This window comes from Lissotriton helveticus, chromosome 1_1 (assembly GCF_964261635.1).
Source record: "Lissotriton helveticus chromosome 1_1, aLisHel1.1, whole genome shotgun sequence".
NCBI classification, from domain to species: domain Eukaryota; kingdom Metazoa; phylum Chordata; class Amphibia; order Caudata; family Salamandridae; genus Lissotriton; species Lissotriton helveticus.
Genome location: NC_136057.1, coordinates 553359250 through 553374319, shown reverse-complemented (window position 1 = coordinate 553374319; position 15070 = coordinate 553359250). Strand labels below are relative to the sequence as shown.

General features: G+C 48.6%; 1 protein-coding gene across 1 annotated transcript in view; it reads right to left on the bottom strand.

Moving 5' to 3' along the window:
- Positions 1–15070, bottom strand: part of PIK3C2G (phosphatidylinositol-4-phosphate 3-kinase catalytic subunit type 2 gamma) — a 2201800-nt gene that overhangs the window by 88167 nt on the left and 2098563 nt on the right. The window contains exon 31 of the mRNA XM_078674033.1: positions 9638–9713. Within this exon, the coding sequence (XP_078530159.1) occupies positions 9638–9713 (76 nt within the window). The remainder of the gene's footprint in view (positions 1–9637; positions 9714–15070) is intronic.

Below are 15070 nucleotides of genomic sequence, written 5' to 3'. Positions count from 1 at the left end.
ATTCCAGGAATCAGGGACGGGGGCCCCTACCACTATAGCATAAACCAGAGTTAAAATACAATGAGACCAGGCCACTGTATCAAATAATGGGATGCCATCTGGACCAGTCGCATGACCACATGTGGTGGCATTAAGGGACTGGACAATATCAGCCATATCGAACAAGGGGTTAGATTCAGTGTCCCTCTGAACAACGGTGCGAACTGTTGGCGCGGAGAGCTGACCTGTTGTTGTGAGTGGGCTGCCCTTTATCCTGCACACTAGTGGGATACCGCCTCAACCGCTACCTCTCGCCGCACCCGCTTCGCGGGTGCCGCAGCGCGGTTAGAGGCAAGGGGCTTGACGCGCTGTAGGTGCTGACTCTTCCCGGGACCAGGGTGGAGCTGAAGGATTTGTGGCGTGCTTGTGAAGGGCGGAGACAGGCAGGGACTCGCTAGACCAGGAGTCCCTGCACAGCCAGCCACGGAGATCTTGGCCGCGCCCCCCGCCCGCAACGCTACCTACTTAACACCATCTTGGGCGCGTAGCGGAACGCCGAGTGAAGCCCGGGCAAAGGGCGGGTAGTCTGTGGCAGTCAGGGGCTGTCAGAGGCTGGGCTTGGCCACCCCTCTGTCATCAGCGACCCTGATAGCGCTGGTGGATTTACCAACTCTAGCGTGAGTACTTGCTCTTCCTCTATAACCTGAACTAATGACCACTCGCTCAGGGAAGAGCTTAAGGGGAGGTGGCGGAGGGTGTCCAAGTGGTGTCATAGGTACCATGGACAAATTTATCACACGGGTAGCAGCCGTTATAGAGAAGGAGATAGCTATGACGGAGCGGCAGCTTTCTCAGGAGCTAAAAACGTCTAAGAGACCATCCTTGGCTCTATAGCTTGGGTAGAATCACCTATAAGCATTCCTGCTCCCCCACTAACCTCTCCCCATATATCCGATGAACCACGGCTTGTCTCATTGAGGGCTAGCATTGACAGGTTGGAAAGCCTGGCTGCATCATCCTCTCATGCTCCTGAGGTTGTTGGCGTTGAGGCACCCCTTCCCATTGTTTCCCCTGCTACTAGAATCAGCCCTGTACCCACCGCCCCCTTAGCAGGAAATCTTGGGTCTCTGGGCAAACCTACGTTGGTCCCTAAGATTTCGGCTTTAGGAAAAAGGAAAAGGAAAAGGATTGCTAGCCCGTTCAAAAGGAGCTCCCTGAAACTGAACAAGAAATCACAGAAACAGGGACCAAAGGGCTTAGGTTCCAAGTGTTTAACAAATTCTCCTTTTCTATTCATGGGGACAGGCTGTACGCCAGAAAATGTAAGTGCCCTTCCCTTCCCGACCCTTCAGCCCTTGTCTTCCTGTGCCCTGGCTACCTTTGCACAATTGGAGGGGTTGTTGAAATCTCTGTTGTCTCCGATTGCCGACAGAGTAGCAGGGCTGGGAGATAGGCTAGACAGGCTTGAACAATCAACCCTGGATAGCTTGTTCTCGCTGAAAGCGCTTATCAAATTACAGGGGCAGGGAGGGACTTCCCCTAATAGTTCTACCATGGTGCCTCAGCTCGCCTTACCAGATGTATCTCCTGTGGCCAATATTATAACACCTCAGCCGGTTGACACTGCATCTGCAGCGTCGCCGGGGGTTAACTCGGGTAGTACTGGCTATGGAGCGCAAGCTGCTCCAAGTATCCCTAAGCACCCTAAAGTGCTGGGTCGGGCGGAGCTGCCTGGGGGGAGCGGCCAAGCTAAAACAAAGGGAACCCCCAAAGGGTCGGGCAAAGGTAAAGCTACTTCACAGGCTCGGCCTGATGTAACCTTGCTTGCCAACAATCCCCCCACACAACGGCAAACACAATTACCAAATGCTGCCCACAAAGCTGTATTCTCTAAAACTGCCCCTAAATCTCCCCCCGTGAACTTGCCCCCTGATTGCCACCCGTATGTTGCTGTCCTTAAAAACGTACCTACACTGAAGGCTGGCCACAATGAATCCCCCGAGGCCTTATTAAATAAAACTATGCACTGGCTCGAGTCCAATAGACCCCTTGCGAGGGGCCTTGACGGACACATTATAGGAGCCAGAAGGGTGAATTGGGTGGGTTACGGTCATAAGCGAGTGGAAGGAGACTGCGTGGTGGTCAACTTCAGGGACAATAGAGTAGCACAATCTATCTGCGACCATAAACTCAATCTTGAGGGGCAGGGAATCGGTCTAGTGGACTTAACGTTCTTTTATCCAAGATTAACCCCAACCCCGAACGGCCGAGATTTCGGCTAGGGTCAGAGCAGCAGAATCAACTGTTTTGATTTCCCAGCCAAACCACTATTTTATCCTCAGGCAGTCTGGCCATCATCTGGGTGGAGACCTCCGGGATATTGAAACAAACTTAATCTTGGGGGGCCTGGAGTTGTCAACTCTGTTGGCGACCCTGACCTGAGTGGGCTGTCTGTAGATCTAGTCATACCCTCTACGGGCAGTGAATTCCCCACTCTCATACATGAGAGAAGCCAGGCTCGAGATGAGCACGGAGGAGCTAGTATTCTAGTGCTCCAGGATTCCTTGGCGGGGGAGATTGACCTCGTCTCCGACGGTGGCACAGTTGTGACGGATCCAGTTCTTAGGATTTTCAGCTGGAACATCGCGGGAATTGATAAGAAGCTGGAGTTGCCTGAGTGGAATGACCTTGTGGATGGATACCCCATCTGCATATTTCAGGAGACCTGGGCCTTGGAGCCCTGCCACAAGGTGGGCTATTCGTCCCACTTCGTTCCCGCCGTCATGTCTCAGGCAGGGAGGGGGCGCCCCTCGGGGGGCCTCCTCATCTGGGTTGCAGTCTCCCTGGACTGCAGGGTGGTGGAACATCCCACAAATTCTCCTGACATCCTCAACATCACGTTGAAGGACTCCCGGGGTCGCCTCCTCTTAGCACTTCTGGAAGATCTCCTAAGGCAACAGCCAAGGAACTCGTGCACTATGGTGGCGGGTGATTTAAATTGCACGTTTGAGCCCCTGGGCTTTGATGATATATTAGGCATAGAGGAGGAGGATGTGAGAAAGGGGATTCCGGCTTTGGCTCTGCCCCCGTTAAGAAGTGGACGCAAGTGGCGTTACAGATCAACGCATTAAACTTGGAATTCGACCTGAGGGCGGTAAATGGGAGGTCCAAATCTGATCTGAAGGGCGCACATACATACAACAGGCCCAATCATACATCGAGAATAGATTATATTCTTCTCGATGTATGCTTATGGAACACTCTGAGCGACATGGAGATTATTGACAGTACTGATAGTGATCAGAATCTCCTGTCTCTTGGTCTGTCTCCAGAGTGGTTAAGGGGCAAGGTCGGGTCTCAACAACTCTTGTTGGCACCTAACACCCAGAGGATCAGTGTATCTAACTGCGGGAGGCGGCTAAAAGGGCCCAAGATCGCCCTGTCCAGTGAGAAACTATCTGCCATACCTGCTGGCTGAAACTCAGAGTAAATTGAGCTTATTGCCTGGTGCACCTAAGGAGGCCACGCAGGTCTTTTGTGCCCTAATTGGGGTACTGGGCAAACTCTTTGTTTCGCCCAGCAGCAACCCGGGTAAATCCAACAGGAAAGACCACGGGACAAGACAGGGCTGGTATACTGCCAAATGTAGGTCCCAGAAAAAGGCCTTGATAGGGGCTGTTAAATCTAAGTCCCCATTAGCTGTTAGAACAGCAAGGAAGGACTATTCTCTGACCATAAAGGCAGCGAAAAGAGAGGGGGAGGAGAAGTTCTGGGAAGATCTTTTGTCTGCAAGTAAAGGAAAGGATGCAAGGGGTTTCTGGAGTCTGATTAGAAAAAAAAACAGGCCAGATGGTTGGCTGGTCACATGCAATATCCCCGCCCAGCTCTGGTACACTTACTTTGAGGCCCTGTATTCTCAACACGAAGGGATTGTTAGCGAGTCCTTTTCCTTGGAGAATGCCACAATAGTCAGCAATACGGCTGACTTCACTGAGAGGGAGGTGGAGGCTGTAATTAAGTCCCTGGTCCCACTAAAGGCTGCAGGGCCGGATGGGATACCCGGTGATTTGCTTCTTGCCAATCCCAAGGAATGGGGAAAACTGGTCGCTAAGTTATTAAATGCAATCATGAAGGGCACTTTGGTACCTGATTCCTGGAAAGGGGCGGAGGTTGTCCCGATTTTTAAAAAGGGTTGTCGGGACAGCCCCGCCAACTACAGGCCCATCAGCCTAATTGACTCTTCTCAAAAGGTGGCAGGGAAGGTGATTTTGGGGAGGGTCCTCCAATGGGCTGAGGAGCACAAGATACTGTCAGACTTCCAGGCGGGCTTTCGCTCAGGTACGGGGACGATAGAACAAGCATTCAGGTTGACCCTCCTGTACTGGAAGGTGGTGGTGCTGGGCAAGGGCAGTCTTTATTTGGCCTTTATTGACCTGAAGACTGCCTTTGACCTAGTACCGAGGGAGGAACTATGGAGGGTTCTGCAGGGGCTGGGTCTACCCGCCTATATCCTGTCGCTCCTGATTAAACTTCATTCAGATAACTATGCACAGGTGCGGTGGGGTAGGAACGGGGAGAAAACCAACAGAATCCCAGTGCAAAGGGGTGTCCGCCAGGGATGTGTGTTGGCTCCCACACTATTCTCATTATATGTGAATGGTGTGGTTGAGCATCTGCTTAAGGAACCTGCAGATGCTCCGTCCCTGTCGGGCACCCGGATCCCCACCCTGCTCTTTGCCGATGATACCTTGCTCATCGCTAAAACACCGCAAGGTCTCCAAAAGCTCCTCACCCCCTTCCAGGAGTTCTGCTCCCTCAGGGGCCTGATAATTAACGTAGATAAGACCAAATTTTGACTATGAACCCACCCAAAAAGCCAGGGCCCCCTCCGATCTTAAACACTGTTCCATTGGAGAGGGTTCGTGAGTTTGATTACTTGGGGATTCGCCTCAGCAACTCTATGAGCTGGACCCCACACATCCATAAGATGTTGCTTAATCATAAAAGGGTGACTGGTGCCCTACTTAGGAAACATCGTTCTTCCCCCAAACATTGTATTGCCCCAGCCATAGATATTTATAAAGCTAGAGGGGTTGCAGCGTCTTTGTATGGGGCAGAGTTGTGGGGGTCCTCAAACCTGGAGGTGCTAGCTAAGGCCGAAAGTAAATTCCTGAAAGAACTCTTGGCACTCCCTTCAAGCACACCCACAGTCCCAGTGCTTCTTGACTTGGGCTGCAAAGCAATCACGGACCAGGCACGATTACGGCCTCTGCTTTTGTGGGCCCGCCTGTGGAGGGTCCCGGAGCTAGCCTCCTACGCAGCAGGTCTATCTGAGGTAATTGCAACGGAGAGATGGCATCTAATCAAATGGCTAAGGGACATTAAGAGCCTACTGGTGGAGCTGGGTTTGGAAGATTCCTGGGCTACTCGCTCTGCCCCTCCGAAAGCCACCCTGAAGAAGATATATTGGGACTGGGTAGCCACCAAACTCATTCGCAATCCACGTCACTGCAATTCGACCGCAGCATTCCTGAGAATTAAAGACGTAGTTGCCTATGAGCCCTATTTGGACTTAATCTCCATTCCCCTGGACAGGGCTCTTTACTTCAAACTCAGAGTGGGTACCTTACCTTTGGCCGACTTGATGTCCAGGTGGAGATCTTCATCTTCCCAGTGTTCAGCTTACTGTGCAGTGTGCTCGACACGGGTGAGACGGTGGCACATTTCTTTTTTGAATGTCCTGACTATCGTGCCCCAAGGAGACGTTGGCTAACACCACTGTGCAGGCTCCTAGGCACAAGACAGCATCTGGTGGCCCTCCGTATTTTTTCTTTTTTTTTTTAAACCTTTATTTGTACAGAAAGGATATACAAATCTGGGCCTACAACCAGTCCGGCCGGCCACGACACGATATAGCAATCAAGAAATCCAGAAGGAAAATATACAGAATCAATCATAATGGAGCGCAATCAATACAGCCCAAAAAAGGGGAGGGGGGGAGGATCTGGACGGCCCGCAAACAGGAACAAAGAAGGTTAATTTTTATAATATCACAATAAGGAGTATAACAGGCTCGGTTACAGCATAAATGAATCCGGGTTCCCCAAAGCAATCAATGGCTACAAAAAGGCTAAAGGGCAGCAACGCGGAGGAGTGGCACTACAGTATACATCAGTATGAAAACAGATGCGGTTAACACAAATCAATATGCAATTAGACTCATCATATACATATCCACCACCCAGTAGCACATCGGAAACAGAACAAAGGAACCGGAATATCGACATCAGTAGAACTAACCCGTCATACTAACCTTTGGGAGAGAAAAAAGGGAAGGGAAGAGGGGAGGGGAAGGAAGAGGGGAAAAGGAAAAATACAGACTGAAAAAGAAGAACGCCGCGCCGATACAAGCACCCCGTAGCAAGGACACATAAAAGAGCAGGATTATTAGCAACGAGGAGGGGATGGGAGTCGCAATTGAAATGCGGCATAATCACAAGAAGGAGAGCAGTGATGATAATGACCCCATCCCAAGCATACCAAGGGAGGCAGGGACAGACGCGGCGCTCCTATAAGAGACACAAAAGGGCCATAGAACTAAGAAAAATAAAACCCGCAGATAAGACCCATCCCACCCATCCCACCCAGCACCCCTGCAGAAGGCTACGGCCTACCCCCCCAGCAGCGTGCCTGTCGCCCTAAATCAGAACCCGAAATGTAGCAGAGACAAGAGAGAGAAGAGGAATAAAGAGACAAAAAGAAGGACATGAAGACAGAAAGACATAGGAGGGAGGAGTAAAGGAGCAGAGACAAAACGGTCGGCCTCAGCCCTCCGCCCAACCATACAATCGTAATACGTTTAAATGAAAACGACACAATCTCGAGCGTCAGAGAACTTACAAGGGGGTCACCCACAGCACTATGTACACGGGCAACTGCGCCACGGATCTGTACACCAGCAGTCTACCGGGAGCATAGTATCTCACCCCAGGCCTTTCTTAGCCACAATTACCACCCACCACATGACAGCGGGAAGTGAGCAACATGGTGCGGGGCAATCATACGAATGAGAAAAATTCCGATAAAAACGCAGGCCAGGGAGGTCAAACCATAGGCAAGAGAACAAAGGTCCGGGCATGCAGTTCAGGTGTCCCAACAATGTTAACAAGGGCAATAAAAGACAGAAGTTCAGTCTCGCCGTCCGGGAAAGCGGGGGTTTTCTTGCAATACAGAAACACGACCTCATCAAGGCAAAGATATGCAGCAGTCCACCACGCTTCTCGGGCACTCGGGTAGGATCGGGCCCCAGCACCATATCCAAGTCCCCGAACTCCAAACATTGAAGCGCAGGAGGTTCCGAAACCACTTGCTTGCATACCTGTTGACGGACAGCGGCATGAACCCTCGTCATGATCGAGGGGGGCGAGGCAGTGGTAGCATGGAGACGAGAAGGAACCATAAAGAACCGTCCATTTAAGATGGCGGCGGACCGCACCGATCCCCCAGGGGCACCAGGGGCCAAGGCCGCAAGCAAGGATCGTAGTGCACCAAGAACATCGCCAATTGTAGGCTCACGTACACATGTCCAGGCCCCCGTGCAGTCCAGCAACCCAAGTCCGCCGTCTTGAGGATATCCGCGGCCTAGCTCGACGGCCGCCATTTTGTAGTTTCAGCCTCGTCACTACCCTCCGCGACTCTCGGAGCAGTCCCGAAGATGCGGACCCCCGCAGGTATTAAGGGGGTCCCAGCAATGGCAGCCTTGGTGCAGAAAGGAGAGTCGCCAAAGTCGGGGGTCCGCCTGTACTATCGCTGGCGTGTCTGACGAACAGAGTCTGGGCGCGAAGCTCCAGGGTGGATGGACGGAGCAGCGGGGGGGGGACCCCTTCACACGATCAGTCCTCGGAGCACCGCGCCCCGCACCAGCCTCACGGCCGCCAAGGCAAGCCCGGATCAGGACCACCAGGATGTTCGCACAATGGCCTCTCGCCAGCGGCTCACGTTCTCGGCCGGGGCCGACGTTTACATCAACGCCGGGCTGGGTCCAATAGGCGAGACCCCGGTCCCATCACCGCGGAGGCCCCGGTCCCACCGGGGCATAACTTCGGAACCACGGCACGCAGGAGTCTCCAGGTCAGACGGTGAGTAGGAGCAACACTTTACGTTTCTGTTTCTGCTCGAGTGTGTCGTTTCGGGGCAGGATATGCAGCAGGATATGCGAGTCAGGCCAGCAGGCTGACGGAGCCGAGCTAGAGAGCGACCATTACGATCGCGAGCTTGGCTCCTCCCCCCCTCCATATTTTATTGACTGACACTTCCCCCCCCCATTGTCTGTGGTGTCTCAAAATTTTTAAAATGGGCTTGGATGATCCGAGCCAAAAGGCTTTCTATTTCAATTTAATTCTATTTTTAACTATTTATTGTATTTTATCTGATTGTTTTATGAATTACAACAGTATGTTATTATAAAGCCTTGTAATTGTATTTTGCAATGTATCGCTTTTAAGATATGTACGTATCGAATAAAGCTTTTTACAACAACAACAACAACAAACAGAATCTCCAGAGTAGAGTTTGTGAAAGTAGTTGACTCAATCAGCAACAGTGACATTGTTAGGGAAATCTGTTGCAACTACAGAGCATCTCCGTGAGACCTGTGACCAGAATTTAGAAAGTTCACTGGCTGAACATGTGTCCATAAGGGGCACCCACCTCTATTCATCCCAATTTGTTTTGACCGGACAATGGCCTTTTTGTATTCCTTTTTGAGAACTGGGATACTTGACATGTCTGTTTTTTTAAGCTTTAACTAAGGAGGAGTTTGTTAAACTACATTCTCTGTTGTACCAGAAATTGTGTTTACCTACTTTCTTCTGAATGCATGCGCTCAGAATGGTAAAGTGCGAAAGAATTCACTCACAGAGTACCCCATGCAGAACCACCACTTTGTTGGGAAAACTAGGATAGACAAGGTGACTTCCTTGGTGAAAGAGGGAGTGCAAGGTTCTGAGGGGGTGGGCTCACGAAAAGCTAGGAAAATAGCAGATAGAGGGCTGTGAACGCTTTTGCTGTCAATAACTGATGGCCATACAATCAATAACTGCTGGCCTATTAATTTGTTTAGATCAGCCATTTCAGCGTGCCATGTTTTAGAGGCTGAATGAATTATTAGAGATCAAGATTTAAACTCTGCAAAGTTACAAATAACCTGATGGCCGAGGAATTATGAGGTTCTTTCGGGTATGTTTTCACTAATTACAGGTAGTTTTATGCTTCTATTTACTATCTGCTCTCATCAGTTAGAAAACAGCAGCAGCCCGGGAGCCAGTTTGTACATGGGAAGGGTGGTAGGATAGTCCTTTTTTGGTCATACCAGGCTGTGAAATGCCACTGGGGGCATTGCCTGGTACCCCTTAGTGCTGGAAGGGACGGGCAGGTGGGGGCTGGACTGTGCTTCGGCCTCTTTCCCTCTACAACCCTGGTTTGAGTGAGTGCAGATACACACATAGTGAAATCGGCTATAGTGTTTCCTGACTAAATAATTTCAGGTTTGGAAACATCAGATATCTCACCTTAACAACAGCAGTATCACTGCAAGGATACCGCACTAAGCAACTTGTATGCCTAGATCTAGGTTTCAGGTACTGCTGAGGGTACTTACCGGCATCAAACGAGGACTGCTGTGGGGACTGCTCATCTTTGGATTCATCAAGGAAAAACTGAAGAACGTATTCATTCTAAAACAAAAAATATTCACAGCATTATTCCAGAGGCCGGAATATGTTTGAAATAAACTGATTGTGTTGCAGTGCAGCTGCAAGTTGAGAGACACATTTATTTTGCAGGGTAACTAACCTCTGAGGCATGTGCACACTATAAAGAATGCCGTTACCATCGTTTCCCAGACTCTGAGAAGTGTACCAAAATCTGCTAACAATAGAGCATCACTTGACACTTCAGTAGGGAGAAAATTATGTTAAAAGATAAAATCATATGTGTTTGCAAGAATCAGCAAAGGGTGATGGGCGAACTAGTCTATGGATCTGGAGAAATAGATTCAAAATGGCAGATTAATACTAACTAAGAGGACTGTGATGACAACAACACACCCTGACTCTAACATACTGCTAGATAAAATGGCTGACAGGAGCAACATTTTTAATATCATTAATATCCTGCATCTCACCTAACGGATTTGTGTATCATTCAATTTTACTTTCACAACACTGGCACTGGGAGTTCTCATGTGAATATTGCATGTTGTCCTCCCTGGTCTTGAACACCGCATACAAAGATATCCTTTGTCCAGAAAACAGATGTGCTCGAGGTGAAGAGTGTGTGCTCGTTCTCAGAACTACGCTACAGCTGGAAGTGGTTTTTAGTGTTGTTCTCCTGCATTCAGAAGCAAAGTTTGTAACTCGGTAATGTCCGTCAATTGGAACTGAAAATCATTAGCTATAGAAATTCAGCAGAACGTGCCCAGTGAATTGGCATCGCTTGTCTACCATTCAATAAGGCAAGCACTAAAAAGAATAACATGCATGGAGCTCTCGAGCATGTCTCTCTCTCCCCGTCACATACCAATCCTCTTAAATGCAGATTTTAATTTGAAACACCCCCTATTGATTTTGAGATTGAAATGACTTAGGGTATCCGAAAGCGACAGAGCAAGTCACGCACATACAACAGGACATCTGCTACGTCTTTTCCTTGTTTACGGTGGGACTGTACAGAGTACATTCCTTTATGTCCATGTAGAACGGTTTCTAAATCCCAAAAGTATCTTTTTTTCTTTGATCTGTTTAGCCCTCACAAATACAGAAGGCAGGCCTGTGTTGTCTCGCCATTAATCAAGGCATAGCCTCGAGAGGTCACTGATCTCCCTGTAGCCCTGGACAAACATGAAAGGAAAACAGGTAATCGGTCCGCGCCTCTTCTTACCGCTAGAGCCTTTGCACTTCCCAGTAGAGAGCTGAAATAGTGATTAGCATTTCTCCTGTTATCCTCAGCTTAACAATTTGACTGGAAGCAAGTGGCTGCTTAAGTAGGCATTCCCCTAGCCTTGCCCTCCCTTTCCTACTACACTCTTTTAGGTTAAAGGGTAACTTTCCATTCCAAACCTCTTTCTTCCTTGGGGTTTGGAAGAATTGGAGCAGAATTACTTGTGGGATGCATGAACTAGCATTGGGATGTGTCACTTTCATAAATGGAGACTGAGCACTTTCTTGGTGGTGTTACACGTTGGGAACATGCCTACTCATGCATTTCAGCTAGAATTGAGATGTTCTTTTATCCCTCTCTTCTACCCAAGGTTGTTGCAAGGACTGCCCGAATGTGGAAGCTAAGAAATATGTGAGAGGCCTGTTGCAGTGTTGGCTCCCTGACCCTCCTGACCAAAAATGGTTCTTATTAGGGGATCAAACAACCTAGCATGCAGTTGTGCAATGGCCACAGGGGTGTTCAGTAGTTTCTCTCTTGGTGAGGACGATATGAGAAGACCAGTGAGACAGGGTGTTGGAGGCTGGCTTAGTATATGGTGCACACTTATTTAAGTGAAGCACCTTGCACTAATTCAGAAAACCCTTATGGTGATTTTAGGGCTCTTAGACAACCATATAAAGCTCTCTAAGTGGTAGCTGTGGGGAGCAGCCTTCCGGTTTAGTCCGGAAGGAGTATTAAGCAGTTTGTTTTACCAGATCTGATCATAGTGTGTAGATTAAATGAAAAAGAACCACACAGTGTATTTATAAAAATATGTCTATTTATTATACAACACTCACTAACACATTGGTTTATCTCCTACCCAGAGATAGCAACACAAATATACACAATACTTGATCTGGAAACAGGTATTAGGCGCAATACACAGTGGCCTCTGGGGCAGACCAAACCACATACTAAGAAAGTGGAATGTGAACTGCGACCAAAGTCGGGACTTGGACCAGGAGACTCAGAAGAGCTACAGACACAAGGAACCACCCCAGGTAAGTACCCAGGAACCCCAAGGAGGGTGGAAACACAGCTGCACACTCAATAAAAGTCAACAGGAAAGTCGTGGTTGCAGTTTTGAAAAAGGGCCGTGAAGAGACCCCATGGAAGACAGAAGTTTGAAGAGTCAGTCCACCCATAGATACCACAGGAACCAGCAACCTACACCAGGGAAGCTAGGTGCATAGGTGCGAAGTTACGTCAGAAACCGCCGAAAACCACAATGTAGGAGTTCAGAAAAGATGCCGCTGGTGAAGAACGGGCAAGAGTCCGGTGGAATCCAAGGGTGGATTCTTAAAGAGAAGTACCTGCAAGCAGAGGGGACAGAGTCCTTGCCACTCGGAGGTAAACAGGAGGCACGGAAGGGCAATGACCACTGATGAAGGTAGATGCAGGAGTGATGAAAGTGACCATGTCGTTGCAGCTGTGGGGACCAGGCAATGCTGAGGAGACCAGGAGCCATTCATGAGCTGACCGACATCAGAAGTTGAGAACCAGGAGGTCGGTGTCCAGCGGCAACACTAACAAGCCTTGGCAGCAGCAACATATGTGGAAAACAATGATGGAGCTACGCTGGGTCCAGCAAGGTCCAAGGGACTCACCAAGTGCAGGAGAATCAGAGCAGGCCCAAACAAGCAGGGGGCCCACTGAAGCAAGAGAAAACTTTTGCGAGCACCCACAGGCCAAAGGCACCGGAGTCACAAGAGTGAGGTACTGGGTTTTTCGTGACCGGTACCGAACCGGTAACCCAGCGGTGTCAGGGTACACCCAAAGACCTCGAGTACTTTCCTGATTCAGACCACAGAAACTCAGAGTCTTCTAGGTGAAGTCAAGGATCGATTTTATTGGCTGCAACCAAGTAACAGGCGTCCTAGAAGTACAACAACACGGGATGTATATTCTCAGGAGACTGCTCAATCTTACAAAGCCAGGCTTCTCTTTTTATACAAAATATTGTGCTTCAGGCAAACATTCTCCACATTTTAGTATACTATTCACATGTTTTCACTACAAAGGAAAAGCAGAGTCATGATGACAAGCCCACATTACAGTTCGTCCAGCCCACAACAAATTATCCGGCAAGGCCCAGCATTTCCATCAGATACCGGTGGACCCCCAATAAAACCGGGCACCTCCTAATCATAAAGCAAGAGAGAGAGAAAAGAGCAGGGACAGGTGTGAGCAAGATTCGGCAGGGTGTGTGTGCGATGAAAAGGGTTTATGGCCTGTTGTGCCTTGATGCTATCTTGTTCGGCCACTGGGAGAGGAACTGACCAAACAGGTTCGGCCTGGGGCAATGGTTTTAGCTTGCCCAGGTCAAAGAAAAGTCAATTAAGGTGTACGTGTCCTTTGATATCGAATTTGGCTGTAGTTATAAGCCTATGTGAGGGCAACTCACAGAATGGCTGCCATACACAAAATGGAAGCCAAGGGTTCGGGACGGAAATGACGATTTCGAGGGGAAATCGTCACTCTAATAAGACGAAAATGCTTGTACATAGTGTACTAGCCATTCTCGGTCTTTTGATATAAAAATCGTCATGCTACGATAAAGTTTTATTCACGAGTCCAGAATTTTCAGAATTACAAACCCTCCTTTTGCCCTTACATAGGCAATTTAACCTAATCTCATGCTAATCTGAGTCTAGGTCTATATTCCTAAAGTCATTGAGATGTTGCTGTAGCATCATCCTAGTACTTAGCTCGTCTCTTGATACAGGTTTCCTTACACATGTTGTAGCACAGAGGCCACATATTGCTGGAGCACACTGCACGCACAGACAGAACAGGAAAAGAATGGCTAAGACCATCCCAATGACCATCAAAATTTTCCATCCCCAGCCGGATATCAGTTCCCAGAACCATCCCATTAACGACCAATCTCCTTTATCCACATGAATAGATTCGGAAATCTTATGCAGTTTGGAGATGGCCTGGTACACTGTTGGAGCGTTATCTGGAATGAAAACAGAGCAACTCGATTGGATCAATTTACATACCCCACCTCGGTCTGCAAGTATGACATCTAATGCGACCCTGTTCTGAAGGGTCATAAGACGATCCGACTGGAGCTCAGCAGTCAAGTTACTAAGGGCACCAGCAGTTTCAACTACAGTGGATTCAACCACCCTTGTCAATTGCCTTATGTTCCTGCTGTTAACCATGGGTCCCCAGAACGGCAGAAAACCCTTTGCAAAGTCCCCAAATTCTTGACCTGCAGTGTCTTCTTTACTCAAGACACCTCTAACTATTCTTGTCTTGTGGTAATCTGCCGCTGCTGTGTAGGTGGGAGGCAACAGGAACGAAACTAAACATGAGCCCGAAAAGTCAGGGGGCAACCATGTATAGGCCCTATCATGGCAGATGAAATAGGTACCCTTAGCTGCTAAAAATGAAGGGGAAGTCTGAGACCCAAAAACATATGTTTCAGTACAGATAATCTTCCCTAACTGAGCCCTGGGAATCTTGCCAGTACCTTGCAGACACAGGTGATCCTGATGGGGTACAATCCAAATCGGGGAAGACCTCTTAGCTTGCTGTTTCTCACTCAGAGTAGCTCCATATCCGGTTACGTTCCATCCTATATATGCAAGTGTCTCATCTTCGGGGGTAGTTTCATAAGAAATCTCTTCCTTAATCATGTCGACTATACCCTTAACTAGAGCATTATTCTTAGGATTGTCTTTTACAGAACGTAGGGGGTGGACTTCACGAGCATAGATGAACATTGTTCTGTATGCCCACACAGAACCATTGTGGCTGAATGGCAGGACCAGATAAGGGATACCTTTATCCATGGTGTGAGGCATAAGACCACACACCCAAAAGTTAGTCGTGTTCATTACAAGTTGGTGTTCGTGCCAGAGCTGAACAAAGGAGTTATTAATAAACTCTAATCTTCTAGCGGATTCGTGTTCAGGAAGGGGTTGAAAAGAGTGTGGGGAAACAGTAGAAGGAGGAGGTATGGGCGATGTAGTGGGTGCAAATGTCACTTGAAAAGAGAATAAAACATATCCTATTAAAAACATTATCATACTGAATAACATAAAAATGCACAATATCAAAAAGCTTTTCTTTGTCATCATTTTACATATCCAGGCTTTAA